General features: G+C 47.5%; 2 protein-coding genes across 3 annotated transcripts in view; one reads left to right on the top strand and one right to left on the bottom strand.

The window, feature by feature from the left end:
* Positions 1-8130, bottom strand: part of PDE6C (phosphodiesterase 6C) — a 47251-nt gene extending 39121 nt beyond the window's left edge. The window contains exons 1-4 of the mRNA XM_032432335.1: positions 7696-8130; positions 1296-1448; positions 1106-1195; positions 27-167 (exon numbers count right to left, since the gene is read on the bottom strand). Coding sequence (XP_032288226.1) covers positions 27-167; positions 1106-1195; positions 1296-1448; positions 7696-8130 — 819 coding nt within the window. The remainder of the gene's footprint in view (positions 1-26; positions 168-1105; positions 1196-1295; positions 1449-7695) is intronic.
* An 8370-nt stretch (positions 8131-16500) lies between these two features.
* Positions 16501-22844, top strand: RBP4 (retinol binding protein 4). 2 transcript variants are annotated; one of them, XM_032432532.1, is made up of 6 exons: positions 16501-16636; positions 16939-17066; positions 17183-17319; positions 17453-17559; positions 20695-20907; positions 22559-22844. In XM_032432532.1, exons 2-6 carry the CDS (start codon positions 16956-16958, stop codon positions 22594-22596), a joined length of 606 nt encoding a protein of 201 aa, XP_032288423.1. In that variant the 5' UTR covers positions 16501-16636; positions 16939-16955; the 3' UTR covers positions 22597-22844. The 2 variants fall into 2 exon arrangements, with proteins under 2 accessions (XP_032288423.1, XP_032288422.1); XM_032432531.1 differs by lacking the exon at positions 16501-16636 and adding an exon at positions 16680-16832.
* Positions 22845-23735: the final 891 nt, after the last annotated feature.

Genomic DNA, 23735 nt, shown 5'->3' with positions numbered 1-23735 from the left:
GACAAAATGTATGGAGTGACGACGACCTTCTCTTTGGTCATGTCCAGCAGTCCGATGGAGTACCGCTCACAATTCAGATATGTTCTAACTGTGTAGAGTGCTTTGTGAAACTGGCGCTCCACATCTGTGAGCTCTTCAAATACTTTGTTGGCCGACCACATGAGGATCTGGAAGGAGGAATTAAAAAGAAAACACTCAGAACAAAACAGTGAAGAGGTAGAGCATTAGCCAAAAGAAAGTAGGAGGTGTCTCCAATAAAAAGAACATGTATCACTGAACAATGCACTTTCATTTTTGAACTTGTGCGTGTTTGACACACTACTCAGATTCTCTGGGATGATTAGACCTGTGCAAGGGTGAGGGTCTCTGAAAGAGGTACGCCATGATTGGTCCCCATGTCAAAGGGCAAGTGACCTCACCTTGCAAGCAGAGACAGTCCCTGGGCAGAGGGTCCAGTATTGGTGGTGCCCTGGCTCCTGCCGTTCCCCCACTGGGGAGAAAGCCATATGCCTCTTTCCACACATCCTGAGCTACTCAGAGGTAACCTTATCTGGACAGTTGGATAGGAGGGGATGTTGGAAGCCCTTCATCCCCACCCCTCTCCCACCATTGTACAGATGAAGAAACTGACGTCTAGAGAGTGGCCCAGACTGAGGTACCCTGGTTACCGATGTTGTTCCTCATCCCTCTGGCTCAAGGAGGCAACAGATTTCAGAAGAGTGATTGGTTCCTCAGATTAATAGCTTCGATATGTACCAGGAACTGTTAAGAGCTTTGTGTGGACGAATTCATATCATGATCATGTGATAGTCACAACAACCACGTAGGGTAGGTACTAGAATTATCTCACAGAAGAAACCACGGCTAGCCAGGATAAAGACGAGGCAAGCCAGTTGTACATGCAGATGGAGGAGCAGAGAGGTGGGGGGGAGGCAGGGGCAGACCATGACTATGACCATGAGAAGACAGCCAGGACTAAAGTCTGAGAATCCGCTCCGTGTGCCTTAAACCCCCAAGAGCGATAGGAGGGGTCTGGGCTTGTTGCCTCTGGGTCCCTTTGTCAGAACAGGAAAGCATGGAGTGATGAAGGTCACCTTCCTAGTACCTGGCTTCTTCGGGATTCAACAGTGTACAGGTAGTTGGTATGATGAAGCTTTAGGATGACAGAAACAAAGTTGAGGTATCTGCAAAAGACCTACAGGAAGCAGAGAAAAACAAATTAGGTATGATATCTTTCTCTCCATTAAACAACAAATTTCCTGAGCCTCCGGCTGGATGCCCGAGGTTAGCATTACCTCCTCATCCTGTTTGGAAAATTCAGATGCGTTTACTTTGTTAACTGCCATAACCACAGCAAGAACCTCTTTGCCCATCACGATCGGAGTTGCCAGCAGATTCTTGGTGACATATCCAGTTTGTTTGTCCATGGAGTCAGAGAAATGGCTGTTCTGAAAGACACATTCACACGTTTGCCAAAGCAGCACAGAACCATGGAATGTAGGTCTAGGAATGGCAACAGACCATTCTCTCTAGTCCAAACCGTCTGGACAGATAACCAGGGCCCCAGCACAGCGGTCCCACCCACACCCCCATCCTACGATTGCACAGAGTGAACTCACTGGTTTTAGGATGAGCATCTCCCACCTAAACTATGGCCTATCTAGGTGAGGCTGCGGTAGAGCTGGGAAAAAAGAGGTGATGTCACGGCCAAGAGGAAAGTGAGATGCTAAGAGGAAATGGGGTTACAATGGACAGAAGGTGTGCAGGGAAGTAGCACACAGCTGGGATTACGGGTGTAGGCGCATGGAGCTCTTCTTTCTAATTATGAGAGTAAAATGTACGTGAAACCAAACAACTGGTACATCATAACATAAGGAAAAAATTAATGACTCCTCAAACTCCTAATCTCACTCGAGGGAACCAGTGTTAACAGCTTGGTATGTCTCCTTTTTTCCCCCTTATTTTTTAGAGATTGATTGATTGATTGGAGAGAGGGAGAGAGGGGGGAGGGACAGAGAGAGAGGCACGCAGACTCCTTGCTGAGCGGGGAGCCCAACACTAGGCTCCATCCCAGGACCCTGAGATCAGGACCTGAGCCGAAACCAAGAGTCAGATGCTTCATGGACTGAGCCACCCGGGTGCCCCGGTATGCCTTTCTCTAACTCTTGGACAAAAGTATTTCTTTTTTATAAAATTTTCTAATTCACACAATACTTGCATCATATAATGATACTTTATGGACTTCCGTCCAGACTCGTGCATATGGGTGTGAATTCAGCCTCTAGATTCTTGCACAATACTGCATAGTGTGGGAGCCCCATGGTCTGCTCAACCATTCTCCACTGACTTAGTCTGCTTATAGTTTTCCCCACTGAAAACAGTGCTGTACTAAACATTCTTGCTTTCATTTTTATGTGATGGATTCCCCGAAGTGGAAATCTCTTTTGCTGGATTCACAGATGTATGCGGTTTTTATTTACACAGATTACTTTTATAAAAGGTTGGAAATCTTACTTCCACTGGTCATGTGTGAGAGGACCTTCTCTTGCCAACACAAAATGCTTCTCAGTTTTTAATGTTCTACCAAGCTAACATCTTTCATACATGCTTCTTTCTCTCCCTCTCTCTCTGTGGGAGAGAGGAAGTGGATCTTCCCAGATACAAGCCTCATGCAGTAGATGTGAGAGATGATTCTAATATCCTAACCATGGAAAGGGCAGAGTGATGAGTGTGGCAATGTCCCTAAATGGAAGAGCTTCAGAGGGTCAAGGACAGCGGTTCTTATTAGCTGTAAGCTAGAGGATTGCCCACTCTAGATGGGTGTAGACATAGCCTTCCATGGTTCATACTAACTCATCTTTGAACTTGAGTCTCCTTCAGTTGGAACTAAACTTTCAGCCTGATTCTGAGACTCACTGGCCAAAGTTAATGGGGTTTTCCTTTCATAGGTTGTATTATTTATATTTCCTTGTGTTGATGGTGCTTCTGAGATTAGCACGAACCCCTGGAAGCTGGACTCTGTTCAGTTTCCAAAATTAAAAATGTGGGAGCCTACAGTGCTACTTCTGGGCCAGAATCTCACCCAGGGAGCAGGGCTCCTTGGCCAATAGAACTCACAGCTCAGCTCGGAGCAGCAGACCTGGGCTGTGCCTCACAAACACCTGCAGACAAACTCACATTTGCAGACCTCCCAGCAGGCCCACTGAATCCTGACAACCTAGAGTAGCATCCATCTTCCCCAGGAATCTGTACTCTTAGTGGGTGAATCACTCCTGTGGAGGATCCCTTAGGAGTGGTGAGATGCTAAGGGAGTCAGATGGAGCCCCTTATCCCAGATCTCTTTTCTACCTTTCCCAGCATGGACCCACACAAACCAACTATTTATTTAGGAGGCTGCATCACCTAATGTTGAAGAAGGCTTTGGCGTCAGAGTTCTCGGCTAAAACCAGACCCCAGTTCACCAGCTTTGTGATCCTGGGCATGCTACTTAGGCTTTGTGGAAATAAACGCTGATATTATGGACTGCTTAGAGTCCTGGCACATAGAATAATACAGTATGGGAAGAGCACTTAGAAAAGTGTCTGACACATGGTAGGTGCTCAAGGATTACTGGGAAGAGACGCCTGGGAGTTTATTGGGCTTCCCTGGATGAGAAGTAGTTCTCTTTTGCAATGACCATTCTGCTTCTAGTTCTAGCTTTCATAACCAGTCCCAATCACTGAAGAACCTAGATGCTCTCAGCCCATGTAGGCGTCCTATGCCCGGAAGACGCATTTGCCTGAGGGCCAGTTTCTGGCCGTCCCCCCATCCCCCACCCCCCACCTTCAAGAGCCGCATTTCTTTCCTAACCACCTGATCTGCCATTCTCTCTGCCTCGGGTAACATCTTCCCTGTTAGGTCAAGACGTCTTCAGACTTTGTTAGGTTCTTCCTCCTCATCCACTGCTTGCCCAAGGCAGCTCCAATTCCATTTTCCTCCTAATCTATTACCCATTATGGGTTGCGATCACCTTCATTTACACAGCAATCTTGGCCACTAAGTGAATAATCAAAATACCAGATCAGATGCACACACCATGGGATGGTCAGGCAGGCTAGTTTCTTTGCAAGCACACTTCACTCGGCAGCTTCAAAGCTTTATGCTCTTTTATTCTAGATTCTAAACACAAGGAAATATTCCTAAATTCATTTGGCTGTTTTGAGAAAATGACATACATTTCAAAATGTAATGCTTGCTTATTATTATATTTGAAAGCCCTACATAAAACCATCCGTCAGATGACAGGGCAGGTGAGGTGAGGCTTTCTGCTTCACTAGCTCAAACAATCCCTAGTGAAGTTTGCGTGAGTAATTCCTATAGGTCTCGGATTCACAAGCTCCCCTGGGTAGACCTTCGAAGAAGCCACTGAAGGCATCTGGGGAGCACTGTGTGTAGCAGCAGGTGGCCCGGGCCCCCCATCTGATCTCAGCGTTGTTAAACTCTGATTAAGTGCCATTATCCCTTGAGACCAGGAGTCAGAGAAGGGAAGGAAGAGAGAGGAGAGAGGAACAGGAGTTAGAGGCACTCTGTTAATTATTGAAAACTTAGGATTTCTCCCATGGCTTTCTTTTAAACCACAGTCAGAACGAGAACCACCCATAGAGTTAATCAGTTTTCCCAATAGAAAAAGAAATAACCTGAGGAGGCTATCTCTCCGTTTCCTGTTATTAAAAGTTTCCCTGTCTTTAACCTGTTTTAAAAAAGAGGCGATAATCAGCAACCCTTTTTTTGGCTACCTACACCCAGGCCCCAAACGCCCCTTGGCATAAATATAATAATAGTTGTCATTTATTGAGCACCTACTAGGAGTCAGGCACTTTATGTTCATTTAATCTGTATATTGGTTTGCCTCCACGTCTCAGGTGCAAAAATGCAATCTGTCACACAGTTACCTAGCTAGTCTCAAACCCGCATCTGCACCGAGTTCTCTCTGACGCCAGAGGTCTCACCCTACACCTTAGCTTCCCGGCTATCACCTTCATGGACCCCCAAGGTCGGGGCCATCCGGCTCTACCTCTTTGTCTAGGTCTGAGAACTCCTTCCCTCACCTGTGCCCACATTGCCAACCAGGGAGAAGCCACGTGTGGTCAGTAGCGTGGTAAAAGAGGGAGGCCTCAGAAGACCCAAGTTATGGTCCCAGACCTGCCACATCCTGCCTGATTGACCTTGACAAGATTCTTCCACATACAGGATGGACATAAAAATATGCTCCCTCCTTCCTCACAGGGTCTTTGCCAGAATCAAATGAGATTAAGAATGTGAAAATGCCTTAGAAATTGTCAAATACAATGAGAAGTTGAGAATTAGAAATTTCATTCAAACATTGGTTTCCATCTTCTTTCTTTTTGCAGATTTTACCATAGCGATTCAAGTCTGGCAAATTGCAGAGAAGTGGGGGTAGGTGGAGGGTGGAAAGAGTGCTGGACACAGAGTGAGGACACCCCCTCTAGTCCAGCCCTTCTCACTCACTGACCATACCATGGACTCTAGGATAGATGCAGCCCCTGTGACCTCAGCTTCCTTTCTGCCCAAGGGAAGAGTCAGCTCAAGACTTCCAGAGCCCCTGCCACTGAGGATCCCCTGGTTGCTCTGAAATCCAATTTTTCCTCCTGCATCTGCTCACCCAACACACCAGTGTTTTTCAATATTGACTGCATTTTAGAATCACCTGGGGAGCTTTTAAAAAATACTATTGCCTGCATCCCAACCCCTGAAAGTCTGGTGTATTGGTCTATTGAGTCTTGGTATTTTTTTTTTGAAGCTCCAGATTCGATTTTAATGTACATTTGGAGTTGAAAAGCACCACTCTTCTCTTCCTAAGAGAAAAATGCTTAGAAGCAGTAGAAATGGAAAGCAAATGAGGCCCTGTCTCTCCTCTGAGCTGAGGAGGGTGTCTGTCTTCAACTTCTATTTCTCTGTCCTGCCCAGAAGAGCCAGGAGTCCTTAGGAAAAAAGACAAGGGGAAAACATGCCCTCCCCTGCCCACCTCCATTTACTGCCCTGTCCACGCAGTGACGCTCACCATGGACAGCAACACACCAAGGCCACCCGCTCTTTCCAGCCGCCTCTGCTATCATTCTCTTCTCAAAATGCCAACTGAGCTCATTGATAATGCATTGCAGAAACCATTTTACCCATCTCTTTAAACAATTTTTTTTTTTTTCAGAAAAAAACTTGCATGTCCCTTTCTTAAGTTTGAAGTCCTAGTAATTTTGGAGATGTCCTCGGTTGGGGACTGGCAAGAAGCATACTCCCGTGAGAAAATCTCAGGGTGTGCGGGCCTAGCCTCCTAATTGGAGTCTGGAGAATTTTGCCTAAGGGGGACAAATCCGTCTAGTCACAGGAGCTGTGACAGTCAGCATCAGAAGCTCCCTGAAACTAGCTAGAGCTCCCTGAAGGCAGGGATCAGAAAGGGACTGAGGACTCTGTGGTGGCGGATAGCAACCTTGCACCGGAGGGTTGTGCTGGGCTTGTTTGCAGAGGGTTGCTAATGTCTGACGACTTCTGTGCCTTCTGGATCCATGCGGCCCTCGTCCTGTAATCAGCTTCAGGAGGCACGTAGGGGATTAGCCTCCTGCCACCAGCTGCCCCCGTCCACGAGCGGCCAGTAAACCTTGGCACAGAAGCGGGAAGGATTTCAGGGACACTCCCCATCAACCCCGTTCCATCATGAGCCACTGCTCCCCTTCAGCTAACAGCAAAATCATAGTCGCAGGACGTGCGTGTAGGAAAAAAGCGGGAGAAACCCCAGGCTGGTACCTGTGGTTACTGATGAGCGGAGCAATTATGAGTGATTTACATTTCCTCCTTCTTGTTTATTTGTATTTTGTAATTTTTTTTTTAACGAACAAGCATTGTGGTGGTAAGAAGAGTGATTTTTTTGTTGTTTTTAAAAGCGCATAACAACACCTTGTGTTTGCGCAGTATGCTGTTAATCTCAGGAGCATACTGCGTGATTGGAGTTGACTCTCGCTAGAGCTGACTTATGGGGGGTTAAGATGGTCGATTGCACTTATCAGCCAAATTTACATTTTTCACAATCCAAATGTAAACATCTGAACTTTCAAATGGTATTATTTGTTCTTTCTGCACATTTGGTCTGTAAGTGAAAGAATCCATTTATGAGCCAGGCCGTCCCAGAGAACTGAGTGACCTCAAAGGGTTGTGAGTGAAAAAACAAAACAAAACAAAAAAAACCCAAAACAAACAAACAAAAATAAGGGTTGTGAGTGAGAGGTGTGGGGAGCAGCTCACAAGTCTCAGCATCAGGCACCTTGCTGATCTCACCAGTGTGGGCCGCTTTGCCATGCTGTTCAGAAGGAAAGTTCCCAGAGCAGGGAGGATATGTAAGGAGCAGGTGTGGGATGCACCCGGCCCAGCTAAGTTTGCCCGATAAGATGCCAAACATTATAAGGGACACCCACTAAAAACGTACTCATTGTTTATCTCAAATCCAACTTGAACTGAGCATCTTATATTTTTATTTGCTAAATCGGGCCACCCTCGGCCTAGGGGATCCTCTCCCTGCTGTTCCTACTCCTCAGGTTATAGCCACACCAATGCCGCAGGCTGGCCCCTGGCTCCCAGCTCTCCCCACCGGCACTTCCACGACCCTGCCAAGACATCGGTTGGCCCCACTGTCATCAAGCCACCTACCTTCTGTACATCTGGGACATTAACGGCTTTCTTCGTGTGAGCAACCCAACCCACTATCCCAATGTCCAATGGAAACACAACTTCTTTGTCGGGTACCACCAGACTGTCCTCAAACCTGGAGGTGGGGGTGATGTCGAGCAGCCAGGAGGCCACCTCGGGCGTGCCGTTGCGGGCCCGGCAGGCAAAGAGGCTGCAGCGGTCAGCGTGCAGCAGCCGGGCCACCTTCCGCAGGGCCCGGTGCACCGTGGGCTCGGCGCTGGCCACCTCCTCGAGCATGGGCAGCAGCAGCTCGGCGCCCACGGCCCACTCCTCGGCTGGCGACAGCGGCCCGCTGGGCCCCGGGGCTTCCCCCAGCCTCTTGGCGAAGTACTCCTTGGCAAACTGAGGGTGGTCCTCCAGGTACTTCTCCACCGCCTCTTGGTTGATCTCACCCATGGTGCGGCTTGCTCGGCTGTTCTGGTTCGGAAAGCGAGACCCTCAGAGCACCACCTGGGATGGAGGGCCCAGAAGGAGCTACATCCTGGTCAAAGTCACTGAGAAAACCCTACATGGCACCTCACAGGATCCCCCAAAGATGGAGCAGAATAGTTGCTTAGCAGAGCTTTCAAAAAAAAAAAAAAAAACCCCAACTGCCGGTCACTCTTGGGCTGTGACAGAAGGTCTGGCTTAGAGTAGGATTCAGGGAGCACAGGATTAAAGAGTTCTTCAGGACATGCAATCCCTAAGCATTCTTAGCTCATAAGTCCTCAGAGAATCCTCAGAACATCTTAGATCAGCCAGGCAAGCGGCAAGTCGAGGTGACTATTCCAGAAAAATCACTGGACATGGGCTGCTGTCCACAGCAAGGAGAATCATCGATGTATCCATTAATGATAGGACATTAAAATCACACTGACTCATTTTTTTCATGATAGCTATATGAAGTGAAACTATTAGACCTTGGAAGTGTCTGCTTATTTATATAGCAACTTTAATTAGCATTTGGGGGAGATGGAAGGGTTTAGCATCAATGCAACATAAAATGGAATATTAACCTTTCCTTCTCTTAAAAGTCCTATGATCATCCAAGTTGCCTGGCCTACTTTTTCTAAAACCTTCGCCTCTCAATTCCCCTCATTTAAAAGCTTGACCCCGGGGCTGTTTTAAAGGAACAAACCTTAATCTTGTTCTAGAAAGGTGAACATGGCAAAACATTTGCCCATGATCCAAGCCTAATGAAGCCACAATGTAAACAATAATCCTTGTCAAAAGACATGATTATAAAAGGTAGCCCATGCACTTGCTAACTGGGTCTTCCTGTCACTCGTATTAGTTTGGATTTTGTTTTGAATAGTAATGGCCAGCCCCATGCATTTTTGCTCCAAGATACAGTCTGTTAAATCTAGTGGATAAAACCTGTCTTGTCTGTTGCTAGGATCTCTAACGTCTCGGGGGGGTTAGGCGTGGAAAAACACTTACCGCTACTTAGTTGTGTTTAATGTTTAGTTTATTAAGCTTTTACATCGATTAAGCACACTTTCCCAAATATTTAAACACTATTATACAACTAATAGATCACACAGCACATTTCATGAACCAATTTCCTTGAATATTTAAATGCTGATTTCAAACTTTGTCAAGGTCTTCTAGCATTTCAATAAAACTGCAAACTTTATGGCAGATTCTCCTGAATGAACACACACATTACAGGGACTCTAAAAGTTAGTGTTAGACCCACATTTAAGTCCACTTCAAAGACAGCAATGCTGTGGGTTTCATTTACTTTGCTAAACTTATCTTGATAGAGTGATAATGGTCTTATCGGAAAAGAAAAAGACATCTGCTGAGGTTGTAGGTTCTAGGTCAGCAAACGAGAGGTTCTTGGTCAGAACATGGTTTTCCCAGGGGAACTGAACTCAAACTGGCATTTGTTAAGTTATGTGGCTTCTTACAGCTGAGTTCACTTACCACCTCAAGAGCCCTGCCAAACACATCTTTTCTTGTGCCTTCCTCTGTCACACTCAGTGTAGTCTCAAGAGGGTCCTCTTCAGAGTACTATTAACTGCATAACTTCCTATTAGCATCTTGTTATAACTAGAATAATGCAGGGATTTATCTCCTAAGAAGAAGGAGTTGAGTCAGCCCAGTCACCCCTCCCAGGGGACCGTCACATTCTAACACAGTTTGGGACACTTTCTACCCAGTTATTTTGTGTGACCATGGCACAGCTCCAAGTTCTACCAAAAGTATGTTGTGTGCTCACAATTCCCCAATTCCATGCTTTCCTCGTACGCAAAGAGAGAAAAAACATGTATCTGTGTTCCATATGCAGATATCTACTTAATAGGAAAAACAAAATAACCATAGATGTTAACATTCCTCTACTTATAGAAATGAAAATTAATATAAAAATGAAATATAGCCTACTATTGTCACCATTCTTTTGTTTTTATAACTATTTCTAGATTTGTGATTTGCTCATCCTTTGAACACATGCCTATTGATTGTCCATTATAAACAAGCCGCCATATTAGCTTCTGTGGTAGAGACTTCATGTTCCCCCTCATCTGATTCTCTTCTCCTCCTAGTTATATGGGAAGATCCTTCTTTTCTGCCCTCCTCCCCCAGTAAGATCATGTGACGAACTTTGCCTCTGGGTTGTGGTGATAAATGTCTCTTCCAGGTAAGAACGATTCATTGCCAGCATAAGAACCTGGGCTCTCCATTCTCCCCGCTGCCACATCAGTTCCAGATGGAGGGGTCTCCGGATTCGGAGTGAGGATGTCCTGGAACAGAGCCCCCTGCTGACTTGGGATGGACATGTAGCATGAGGGAGAAAGAAACTTCTTGTTTTTAGCCTCTCAGAGATGAGGGTTGTCTATTACCGCAGTACAACCGAGTCAGTCCTGACTGTGACACTTGTACTCCGGGGATGCAGGGGATGAGTAAGTCTTGGTTCCGGTTTCACAACCACTTGTGGTGGAGAAGGGAGATCAGAGCAGTACATAAAGAGCCATGGAGCGAGGTACAGAATATGATAAATGCCAGAAGTGAGGTATATACCCAGGGGTATGAGAGTTCAGAAAAGGGATCATATCTAGAATGGGTAGAGATGGGGGTGGGTGGGAATCGAGTGTGTTCCAGGTGGTAGGAACAGCAGAAGCAATAACATGGGGTGTAGAGTAATAGGGAGAAGAGTGAGAGATGAATCTGAAAAGGCGAGTTGGGCTCAGATTACAGGAGCCTCAGAAGCTAGGCTGAGGCTGGACCCTGGAAAGTTTTGGGGGCAGGAAGAAAACATTATAAGGGTCCTTACCTACAAACTTAATCTGGTAGTGCTTAGAAGGATGAGTTGGAGAAAAGAAATACTGGACATAGGGATAAGATTAAGAGGCTATATGGCATTTGGTTCATTATCAAATACCCTAAAAATGTGTATAGGCTTTGACCCTGAAATTCTGCTTTTATGAATTTATCTTGCAGAAATGTAAGACTGTATGTGATTAATGTGGTTACCAGGGTGTTCATCAAAAGTACAACTATAAAAGTGAAAGATCAGACATAACCTAGATTTTCAACAACAGGAGGTTGAGTAAATAAATAGCATTATATTCACAGAATAGAAAACTACATTTATTAATAATCCTACTGTTAAGGTCTATTTATTTATATGAAGAAATATTTATGATACGCAATAAATTGTAAGATAGTTTTGCAATACGATTCCACATATATACACATACATGAAGGTGTATGTACATACATGGTAACAGTGATTATTCCAAAGTGATGGGATTCAACACACTAATCTTTTTCTTCTTTTTTGCTTATCTGGTTTTTTTCAAGTACCTACAATGAACATATATAATTTATGTAATAAATTCATGCATTCATAAACAAAGGTTTTAAAGGTTATTTTCATAGGCTACGGGTGAGGTTGCTTGGGAACGAAAAAGGAAGGGACAAATGTGAGATCCAGTTCTAGGCAACAATTGACAGAAGTAGGCAATTGATCAGTTAGAAAAAGCAAGCAAGACAGAGGGATTGCTGGTGACTACTTTGCCTACGGCATGACATTTTATAAAGACAGAGATCGTTTTTAAAGGGAAATATTGGAAGTCTGCCTTGTTGCACGCACACAAATCTCTCTCTCCTTCTCTTGTCTTTGACTGAGTCCCCTTGTCTCCACTGCCCTTCCTCCTGGGGGCTGGTCCTTGCAGTCTCTGGCTCACAAGAGTGAGCTCACAAGATCTTTGTGTCTCTTACTGGCTTGTCAGTCCGGGGCACTGAAAAAAACAAGTGTAAGAAAAGAACAATATATATTTTTTTTAATTTTCAAACAGACCACTTAGAATGAATATCTGATACCACACAATATGTGTTGACTTTGTTGAACTTCACTGTTTAATTTTTATGTCAGCATTTCTAAGATTTTACAGACATTGATTATCATTTATTTAGATAAAACATCTCTGAAACAATAACCAGGTCAATGTGAAAACTCAGAATATTTTTAGAAATATAAGCCATAGGTATTGATAATAAAAAAATGACCATAAGAATAGCTAACATTATAATATATAATCTGTGCCAGGTACTCTTCTAAGACCCTTACATATATTATCTCATTTAATTCTTACAGTAACCCAATGAGGTAGGTACTCTTATTGTTTGTATTTTACAGGTGAGAAATTGAAGCACAGAGAAATTAAGTAACTAGCTCAAGGTCACACAGCTAGTAAGTGATAGCGACCTACCCCCAAACTGCCGGTTTAAATAGGATTAGATTAAAAAGGGTACCCATGAGGTGCACAAGACATCATATTAGCTGCTCTAGGAGAATATACAAAGACATTTCCTTTAAGAATTTAATATATATATATCAGAAAAAAATATATATATCAGAAAATGTTATTAAACACCAATTTAAAAAAATCTAAATAAAAATTCCAGGAACTCTTTTTAAAAGCCTACAGAGGGGCGCCTGGGGGGCACAGTCAGTTGGGTGTCCCACTCTTGGTTTCAGCTCAGGTCATGATCTCAGGGTCATAAGATTGAGCCCTGCGTCGGGCTCTAGGCTCTGGGCTCTATGCTCAGCACGGAGTCTGCTTGGGTTTCTCTCTCCCTCTCCCCCTTCCCCCTGCACGTTCTCTCTCTCTCTCTCAAAGAAATAAGCCTTTTTTTAAAAGCCTACAGATGTACCAAAGAATGGTTTCATTTCCTTAAACTTTCTGCTTAACAAATTTACATTTTTCAATAGTCTACTAACAAACACATGTAACGCCTAATTCTATCACTGCTAACATTTTCCACGGCAGTTAACCATTTCTACAGGAAGCCATGCTTATAACCCAACCACATGAACCTGAGGTTGAAGCACCAACCAAATCTAACAATGTCCTGGATTAACCGAGTGCACTCCAGATCATTATACTGAATTCACTCTTCGGCTCCACTTTAGCCAGATTCTCTGTTCCTACCATTACTCATCACCAAAATGCACCCCCTAAAGTTAGGGATTTCAAGCACATCCCAGCAGTCAAGTGCAAATGGGCTCTTTCACCTTGCACATCTGCTCACAGGAATCTCTGCGCACACCTAATTGTTGGGTGTGACCCGGTGTCTCGGAAATAACTCACTTGGTGGGATCCATGTGATTTTCCCCTAAATTAAGGACACTGACTGGTGGCTTTGTGATCACTGAAAGAAACCTTATTGAAAAAATTAGTTTGACTCTTTGTACCTGAAAAAGCTGGCCGAATAATCTTTTCATTTTCCCACCAATTATTTTGGCATTTTTAAATGTAGTCAGAAGATAAATACTACCCCATTTCCTTGTTTTTCATTTTCCTTGGCCTCTCTGTCAGGATGTGGATGTAAATGTCTACTTTGCACAAAATGGAGCTGGTTTGAAATGCTTCATTTTTATGAGGGAAGGACACAAAGTTCTTGCCTTAGCCCTTCTTTCAATGAGGGTAACACATCTTTCCCTATTTCCCAGGAGCCAGTGACTCGCTTGTTGCTGAGTTCGTTCAGGCTGCACCAGCTTCTGTTACAGGTGGCCCCCTCAAAAACGCAGCAGCTTAATCCAAGGAAGTTTATTTTTCATTCACAGAAAGTCACTGGTGGGGTCCCAGGTTGATGGAGGCTCCACCAGCTGGCAGATGAGAGAAGAGGGACAGGCAGCTTTTGCAAGTCCTGCCTGGGAGTGACACACAGCACTTCTGTCCACATTCCATCCACCAGACTTAGGCATGGGGCTTTACAGAGCTACGGGAAGTGAGGAGGTGCCCTCCGGCAGAAAAATCTCTTCCCAACAACTCTACACCATGGAAGAGGAATGCAGACTTTTTGGTGGAAGACTAGCTAGCCACCTCTGCCCCAAGTGCTAAATCCTGAGAAATTACCTATTTTTAAAGATATTTTATTTATTCATTTGAGAGACAGTGAGCAAGAGAGACAGAGCATGAGCAGAGGGAGAGCCAGAGAGACAGAGAAACAGGGAGCCAAACGTGGGGCTCGATCCCAGGACCCCGGGATCATGACCTGAGCTGAAGTCAGATGCATAACCAACAGGCGCCCCCCGAGAAATTATATTTTAGAAACAATGACCTCTGACCAAATATCTTTTTAAATATTTTGGGAAGTTTACCTAATGTGATGAATTTCAGTAAGACAAAATAAGTCAATATCTATTAGTTGAGCACCTAGTAAGTATAAGTCCCAATAAATCTCATGGAAAAGTTTGGAGGAAGGACAGATAACAAGATGAATGAATCACAGTCTGTTCATGAAATATGGCAGAAAATGAACTTTTGTGTATATTATATACAATTACAATTACATCCATTAAGATGCCATTTAAAGCATAATCTCATTGCTAGAAAGAGAAAAATGTTTGCAACGAGAATATTTGTTTTGTTTTCTGATTAAACAGTTACACTGTAGGAAAATTTGGAAATTACAAAAAGTACAAATCAAATGTCCTTAATTCTATCACATGGGGGTAATCACTGTGAACATTTTTTTCCTGTTCATATTATATATATACATGCATATTCGAAAAATTATGAGGAAAAATTTCAAAGCACTGAAGTTAAAAACATCAGTTGACCTGCATTCACCTATTTGTAATCATGAAGAAATTCGAGAGAGAATGCCAAAATAAACTTTTTCTTTGCTGGTATCTGGGACACCAAGGTTCACGATTTATCATTAAAGAGAGAAAGAGAGGGGCACCTGGGTGGCTCAGTCGTTACGTGTCTGCCTTCAGCGCAGGTCATGATCCCAGCATCCTGGGATCAAGTCCCACATTGGGCTCCCTGTTCATCGGGGAGTCTGCTTCTCCCTCTCCCTCTGTCTGCCTGTCTGCCTACTTGTGATCTCTCTCTGTGTCAAATAAATAAAATCTTTTTAAAAAGAGAGAGAGAAGGAGAAACAGTTGCAGCCCCTCTTAGGCATCTAACACATAAAGGAAAAAACATGTTGTTGCAAAAACAATCAACATAATGATGCACTGAAAGTCCCTCCATTCAGTCAACATTTATGTAGCATGTGCAAGGACCACCAGAATACGTTCTAGAAGAAACAGATGAAAGGGAGGGGGCTATTGGGAGAACTTTTCTGGCAGCAATAACTGTCCAAAGGCAATTAGGCTCAGCCAGGAGCTCTCCGTCCATCACTGGACGTGTTGGAGAAGAAGCTGGAAGACCTTCTGGACTCTGGAATGTCGAGGAGGGGATGCAAGCACTGGACAGGAGAAAGATGCCCTATGGTCATTTCCCACCTAGGGTGGCATGGACGCTACCACTGTGCATCCCCACAAATGGTCCCTGCAGGAGCAGCTCTTATAGGAGCTATTTGGGATTACACGTCCTGGGATAAAACTGGCCTAACCAGTTAGCTGGTTGGCCAGAAACAGGGCTATCCTAGCTCTGGGGCAGGAAGGAGTTAAATGCGTCATCCTTGGCACTCCGGAGACCCCCTAAAGACTCAACTGGGAAGCAGGAACGGAGGGAAAGGTGGCACGTGGAAGCAGAGAACCAGGCAGGTAGATGTCCAAAGAGTTATAGGAAGGTGCCTATTTCTTTGCCAAATTACTGATTGTCATTCAGTCAAAAGCTGCATCTTGTGACTTCTTTGATCAATTAGAGGAACTGTAACTCTGAATGACATGGTCAGTAAATTGTGCCATCACATAGGCAAAATAACATAACTCGTCACAGCGTTTTGACTCAATTGACCATTGACTATAGAATTTTGTTCACCTCCCCACTCTTGTCCGCTCCTCAGGTGAACGCACCTTAGCTGTTTGGAAAACAAAACTCCACTGTGGCTTTGCAAACACATTGCGTTATAAACAATTGATAGAGGCGCTTCCAAGTGGTTTGAGGGAAGTGCCACAGAGTAAACAGGCGACCACCAAGGTTGCTAAAGTTATTTCCTGCCCTGGCCAGGGTTCATTTCTGGAGAATATTTAACAGGGAGGGTTTTAATGCTTCTAAAGATGTTGAAACTAAAGAACAAATATTGACCCAGAAGGTACCACAACTCTCCTGAAAGAGAGTAAAATAAATCCTTTATAAAATGAAAAACTACTTGGCCGAAATAATCCCGCCTCCCCCCCCCCCCCCCCCCCGCACAACCGGCCCTCGAGGGCAGAGAGGCCAACCTGGCAGGGCCGGGGCGCGGGCGCTAAGGCACCGGCCAGCATCGCGGGTCCTCTCTCTGGGAGGGCGCGGTCCTCCCGCCAGGCCGACTCGCGCCTCCGGCCAGAGCAGCCGCCCCCCTCCCCCGCCCCGAGGCCACCCCAGGCTGCAGCTGGCGGCCGCTGGCACGAGTGCCGGGGGACCAGGCCAGGGCTTGTTCCCGCGGCTCGGCGCCGTGGGGAGCTGGGCTCGGCCGAGGCGGCCCTGGACGTGCGGCTCCCGCCCAAGGGGACCCTCCCTGCGCCCCGGCGGCGGTGAGTCAGGGCGCGTTATGCAAGTGCTGGCCGGCCGGCCCGGCGCCTCCCCTCGGTCTTTCACCCCCGCCGTTACGAAAGCGCGACCCCCTCCCGCCCCGGCTATAAAGCGGCCGGGCGGCCCCAGCGGCTCGCTCGCTTCCCTGGCTCCACGCGCGCCCGACGCCGCGGCCAGGCTTGCGCGCAGCTCCGGGCGGTGAGCGGCGGCAGGGCGGCCGGGGGCCGGGGGCCGGGGGCCGCGGGCGGGCAGGGCCGGGGGCGGGGGGCCGCGGGCGGGCACTCACGGCGCGCGGTCCCCGCAGGGAGGACTCCGGGCACGATGGCGTGGGTGTGGGCGCTCGTGCTGCTGGCCGTGCTGGGCAGCGCCCGGGCGGAGCACGACTGCCGGGTGAGCAGCTTCCGAGTCAAGAAGAACTTCGACAAGGCTCGCGTAGGTATCTGCCGGGCGGCCCCGGTGGCCGCGGTGCCCGGTCCCCCGCGTTCTCCCTTCCTGGCGGCCGGCCGTGCACGCCGGGCCACCAAACCCTGCGCTCACCTCTCTCGCAGTTCTCCGGGACCTGGTACGCCATGGCCAAGAAGGACCCCGAGGGCCTCTTCCTGCAGGACAACATCGTCGCTGAGTTCTCTGTGGATGAGAATGGCCAGATGAGCGCCACGGCCAAGGGCCGAGTCCGTCTTTTGAAGTCAGACCCCCCACCCCCTCCCCAACCCCCGGCTGAGCACCAAACCAGGCTGGGGAGGGAGGGGAGCATCAGGGTGAGATGGAGGGAGGAAGCCCTTTGCCGGCCTGGCTCAGCATCTCCTTGGCTTTTGCAGTAACTGGGAAGTGTGTGCAGACATGGTGGGCACCTTCACAGACACGGAGGACCCTGCTAAGTTCAAGATGAAGTATTGGGGCCTAGCGTCCTTCCTCCAGAAAGGAAGTGAGTAGTCAGTTCAGTGGAACCGTCTCAGGGGATGGGGGTCATACCTGACCAATTTGCTGGGTTTCTTCTCCAGTGGCAGCCTGGAAAAGAATGGTGCGCACGTGGCAGGAACTGTCAGCAGAGCCTGGGGTTAGGGAGGTGAGACCGGGACTAGTGAGGCCCCTTCCCGCCCACCTTTCACCTTCAGCTCCAAAAACGGGGCCCAAGCTCAGAAGGACCTTTGGGCTTGTCAGGTGACCTCCTTCTGCCATTTTCATGTCCAGCCATTGTGCCAAGGTGTGTCTTCTCCATGCTCAGACATCCCACCTCCCCAAGACCCAGCCCACATCACCACTCAACCTGGTTTTGTATTTCCTCCATTTCATTGGGCTGGATCCCTGGGACAGCTTGATTACTGGGACACCCCCAGCGGAGGTGGAGAGACCCTCATCCAAGGATGTAGGGAGCATTGTGCATGGGGTTGGCTCCCGAGTGTCCTGCCGGCAAGATGCTGAGATACTGAGCCAGGCATAGCGTTCTGGGTGGCACCGACCTCTTCTCTTCTTCCAAGCACCAAAACTCAGATGGGGGACAGGGTGTTGAAGACTCTCAGAAAAGCACCCTACAGTTTGGGCTGATCATAAGAACACGACATTTACGTGCCCTTTCTACTTTCTTTCCATTTCTCTTAAGTTTCAAATCTGGAATCTCTTTGGTGCCCAGAGAATAAGGTAGGCCAGGGGGGACATATCATGGGATCTTAGAGATGGAGAGTCAACCCTACGAAGGGGGTTCAATATACAGATGAATAAACTGAGACCAAGAGAAGGTAGCGATTTGCCTATGGCCATACAAGTTTATGGGAGCCAGTGTCAGAAGCCAGGGGTTCCAACTCCCAGGTGAGTAGTAACAATTATTTCAAGTGATGTAGCAAAACTTGCTAGAATGATTCATTTAGTGTGAAAGGTACGCTTTTCTGATAATGAATTACAAATTACTCTGGGGTGGGGCCCCAGAGTCTGTTAGTTTGCTGTGGTCCTTAGGAATGCTCCTTCTGCACAATGAAGCTTAAGAAACTGCTCTAGATAATTCAATCCAAAGAATTTGGAGTTTGGAGGACCAAGTTCACTCTTTCGAGTGGCGCTCAGGCTGTTCATCTCTCATCTCAGGAGGGAGAGGCTAGTAAAGATTGTTAGGATTTATATTCTTTGTTGTCTTTGAACGTTTTAGCCAAAAAGAGCCTGGAGATAAACCAAACCAACTTAGGCCTTTCTTTTAAAGTCAAGAATGGTAGTCAATTTTCTTTAAAACCAAGCATCGAAAGTTACTTAGTTCTTATGTCAGAGTTCACTTCTGGCAACAATCTTGGAAAAAGGAAATTAAGCTGCAGATCGGCTGAGCTAATAGCTGCCTTGATCATGAATTGGGGTAACATTTCAAAGAAGAGTGCATGTGTGTCTGAGGGGTTAGGCTGCTGGGGTGCCTCCGACGGACACACTGAGCCCCACCACCAGGGAAGAAGTGACTTCATTTGCAGAGGAGGAAGACTGCCCAGAGGCTCAGGAGCCTGTGAGGGGAGCCGGTGGTTAGGGTGAGGCCCAGCAGGCGGTCCCATGGCTTCTGTTCCTGGCCCGTCTGATGAATAACTGAGCAGTCATGTGTCTGGGCACCCCTAGCTCTGGCCTCTGACACTCTCCTGTGGGAGAGCCCGGGAGGTGCCGTGGTGGCTCATTCTTCCTCTTGGAGAGCCTGGAGGGAGCTGAACACGGGGCTCCAGGACCCACTCCCGTGCAGCTGTCCTGCAGGCCTGAGTTCGGGCTGAGCCCCTCCTCGGCTGGCACTCCGGGGGTTCTCAGAACCAAGAGGTGACTTAGGGTGGGCAAGAGAGTCCTCCCTTATGCTGTCTGAAGCTGGGGGACCCGGGTTCCTCTGCATTCCTCCCTCATGGAACCAACACAGAGCGGAGACCATCACCTGCTTCATGGCCTGGGCATGAGATGGAAGTGTAGAGGCTTTTTGTTTCTTGTTTCTTGTCCCCTCTCCCCGCAACTTACCTACTGCCTGGAGACAGTGTGGTGGAGACATTAGGCATGTGGGCTTCGGTTCTGTCCTGCTCTTTGTGACCTTGAGTAAATTATTTAGTTTCTCTGTCTCGGTTTCCTCATCGGTAAGATAGAAATAACAGCGTGCACTTTTGGGTAGATGTGAGGAATAATTGAGAAAACATGGAACCTGTCTACATGGTGACTGATACATAATTAAATGCTCAGAAAGTCCTAGCCATGGTTCCGTGTCGATGAGAACATTAAATCAAGTAGAGATGTGCCACTTTTTATCAAGTGTAAGGTGTTTGGATACACTTGAGCATTGTTTCTCCAGGGTCAATCTCTCCAGCGTATGTTCTTATTAATGTTTTTTCTCATCCTGCCTTTGTTGACATTTATGCCCCCTTTGCGTACACGTCTTCCTGGCCTACCTCCCAGCCTCAGGAATAAATGAAATCTGAATTCTTCAGGGGCTCAGCTCTGCCTCTGTCTGGGGAGATCTGAAAAGTACAAGCTCTAAGAAAGAAGACTATGTGAAGCAGAGGGTGGGCCTTTTGTACCCTCGACACAAAAGCTACTCTCTTTTGCCAGCGCAGAGAAGGGAGTCAGGTGACTAAGCCAGAATTAGGATGGAGCAGAGTAGCCGTGAAGCAGATCATCAGAGTGGCATCCTCCAGGGGATCGAGGGACAGCAGGGCAGCGAGACAGAAGCTGGCGGCCACCAGACGTCAGCCACAAAGGCACACACATTGTTGGAGGACAGATGGAGAAAGGTCTATTTTATGGTTTCAATGGGCTCACATTCTCTGTTGTTCTTTGGACAGATACCAGCACATTTATTGTCAGGGTAAGAGATAATCATTGAAGTGAACAAGGTCTCCCCCCGCCCCCACCACCTCCCGACCCCAGGATTCTTTTCTGTGAAGGAGGACAAGGTCCTTTCTTGTCCTCCCAATTTTATGAAAGCCATCAGAATTCTCTGTAGTCTCCTGCTTCCTAAAGAAATGAAACCGGTTTCAGGAAGGCGCTGCTTTCGTGAGCTGGTGCTCCCCTGACGCCTGAGCCGGCCGAGGGAGAAGCACTGGCTCTGTGGCTTTCTGGCTTGCAGACGATGACCACTGGATCATCGACACGGACTATGACACCTACGCCGTGCAGTACTCCTGCCGCCTCCTGAACCTCGACGGCACCTGTGCCGACAGCTACTCCTTCGTGTTTGCCCGCGACCCCCACGGCCTGCCCCTGGAAGTGCAGAAGATCGTGCGGCAGAGGCAGGACGAGCTGTGCCTGGCCAGGCAGTACAGGCTGATCGTGCACAACGGTGAGTGGGCGGCCGGGGCAGGGCGCCGCCGGCTCTCCCCGAGGGGCCGAGGAGATGCGCTGCATCCGCGTGTGGGAGAAAACGGGAGTCTGAGAAGCCCCACGGGACCCATCTTGGTCCTTCTTTTTAAGTTTTTTAAAAAGATTTTATGTAGTTATTTGTGTGTGAGAGAGAGAGGGAGAGATATCAGGAGCAGGGGGCAGGGTAGAGGGAGAAGCAGACTCCCCGCTGAGCGGGGAGCCCGATGCGGGGCTCGATTCCGAGACTCCAGGATCATGACCCGAGCTAAAGGCAGACGCTTAACCGACTGAGCCACCCAGGCGCCCCATCTTGGGCCTTCTTGACCAGATCTTTCATGGTACTGTTTCATAAGGAGTGGGGGGGAAAGCCCTTTTCCAAAACCCTGGCCCTTTTAATTAAGTCAAGCTGCAGAGGACAGGTTCTTCCTTTTTATCTGCTCCCCTAGGCCCGGCCTGTGGTCACATGATTTTGTCCCCAGCTGTATTGCCCAAAAAGCCATTTTGACTGAATTCATATTGTTCAGAGATTCAGTGGCGACAGTGAAGGGCCGGGCAGCAAACGTGGCCCGTTGGTGTAAAAAGTGAAAGAGAGACATCACCAGAGCAAAGTTCAAAACAGAACCCTTTCAACAGATGCTCTTTTCCTCATATGGAACTAAATAACGGTGGAATTGCCTAGCTGGGCTTCCTCACTTATGTTTTTTGAGATTCCCTGGAACAACCCCTGAATCTTTTTATAGATGTTACCTTTGTCAGATCTTGATTTTAAAACCAATAACATTCTGGAGGAAATTGTGCAGTCTGTTTTGAAAGGACACTCCCTCACTCCCACAGGAAACAGAGTTTCAAAGTCCAAATAGGGTAATGCTGAAATGTAGAAAAAGAACAAAACTGAACTTTTCTGTTGGTCATCTAACTAGCTGGTGCACACGACACCCAACAGATATGAACCCAAACCAAAAACATTAAAAAATAAGGTCTTGATGCTTCATCCTGGGGCGGCCTAAATGTAGGGCGGGGGAAGGATCTCACCACAGCCAGGCCCCACGCCACGCCGATTACCTGCATTACCCCCCTCAGGCCTCAGAGAACCTTATGAAATACATACTCTCAGTATCCCCGTTCTACCGATGAGAAAACGCAGGCTAAGAAAGATCACACAGGTTGCCCAAGCTCTCCCACGGTTAGCTGAGCTGGATGCAAACCAAGGTTGTTCTGTGTTCCCGAAGCCCCCTCTGGCACCGCCTGGTGACACCTGGCACAGGACACAGTGAACATTCCATAAAGCCACCCACACAGCGGCCGAGGCCAGGCTGATTTGGCCTCCACTTCCCGAAATAGGAGCACGTGCCCCCGATCCTTCGAAATGCAGTGAGGCAAATTTAAGACAAGGCAAAGGAGAACTTTCAGAAAGCAGATCCTATGCTCTTGGACCCTCTCTTGCCCCCAGAGAGATTCAAAGGGTCTCCACAAGAGCCTGGAGGATGTCTCTGAATCACAGCCACATCTAGCTGTGACCTTACAAGACACGTTTGGACACAGCCAAGCCCTAAGGCCATCATGATATTCACTGTGTACATTGAACAATGGGTCCAGCTTTCTGTCCTCGATGACTGTTTCCTCTATTTCAGGTTACTGTGACGGCAGATCAGAACAAACCATTTTGTAGCAACATGGAGTTTCACTGGAGAAGTTCCCATCAATTCATGCAGCCTTCAACTCGATCTGATCTTAGGAGTTTAGTTTGCCCTGCTCTGCTCCCCTCCCCTCCGCAAACACGGAACCTCAGTACACATAAAAATATATGTGGGGATAAGTGAATCTGCACCCAAATGACTGTCTTTTCTGGAATTTTCTAAGCAATTGTTTAAGGCTTAGGATTCCAGACTTTGATTTATTAAAATGTAGTCACCCGTTTCCTATGATCTGGGTTTTTCTTTGCGCTGCATCTATGTCAACGTGACAAATCCTGTAGATGGTGGGGTACGGTGCGCTCTTATATAGCAGGAGGGGCTCCTCTCTCCCTGCTCTTCGTGACTTCTGGTCTTTTCTGGTGCCTAATCTCCATTATTAATGACTGTGGCTTCTCCTGACTTCCCGGAAAGGGGGCTTCCCCATTAACCGAGAAAGGGCCTTAACTACAAGCCTGGGCAAGTCACTGGAGACCAAAAGAGGAGGTGAGTGTTGGCTAGGCCAGGCCAGCAAGCTCAAGGCCTCAGCTGAGCCAAGGTCCATGAGGAAGGTGGGATGGTGGGCTCGCCCCCAGCCCTTCAGGGTCTCTAGCACTTAATTCACTTCTTAGTTCAGGTATGGCCAAAATGTTGAGGGAGAGGTGGCTGGGGGCTTCCCTGGGGGAGTTAGGAGATGGGCCCCTGGAAACCAGATCCGTGGGGAGATCATGGCACCTCCCACTGGAGTGCGGGAATGGGCTAGCTGGGATTAGAAGTAGCGGGGCTGGGGAGGATCACCAGTGTCCACACCATCAGTGGCCCCCGTGAACTCAGTATGTCACCACATGCAGAGTCATTTGCCTTCGTTCCCCAGGAGCTCCCAGGAGCATCACATTTTTATCTGGAAAAGGCATCAAGACTTTGGTACCAGAGTCTTGGTTTTAAGTCAAAATCCGGGTCAGATACCTATTAGCTGTGTGATTTGGAGCTGCTTATCTGTCTTCTCTGAGCCTCACTCTTGTGAAATATGGGGAAACAGTACCTGCCTGATGGGATGCAGTGAGGATTCGGTGAGAGCCCTTAGGAGCTGTGCAATCCTGGCGACGGTGCCAGGCTGACATCTGTGACGTGGGTCGGG

The sequence above is a fragment of the Phoca vitulina genome, unplaced genomic scaffold (genome assembly GCF_004348235.1).
Source record: "Phoca vitulina isolate PV1807 unplaced genomic scaffold, GSC_HSeal_1.0 scaffold48, whole genome shotgun sequence".
NCBI classification, from domain to species: Eukaryota; Metazoa; Chordata; class Mammalia; order Carnivora; family Phocidae; genus Phoca; species Phoca vitulina.
The sequence above is the reverse complement of the archived record's forward strand: the minus strand, read 5'-3'. Positions and strand labels throughout refer to the sequence as shown.

Bases quoted from the DNA above. Each gene is read 5' to 3' on its own strand.
- RBP4 (XM_032432532.1), top strand. From the start codon at position 16,956: ATGGCGTGGGTGTGGGCGCTCGTGCTGCTGGCCGTGCTGGGCAGCGCC. The intron at 17,320-17,452 runs GTCAGACCCCCC...TGGCTTTTGCAG, and splicing joins GGCCGAGTCCGTCTTTTGAA to TAACTGGGAAGTGTGTGCAG. The intron at 20,908-22,558 runs GTGAGTGGGCGG...CCTCTATTTCAG, and splicing joins CAGGCTGATCGTGCACAACG to GTTACTGTGACGGCAGATCA.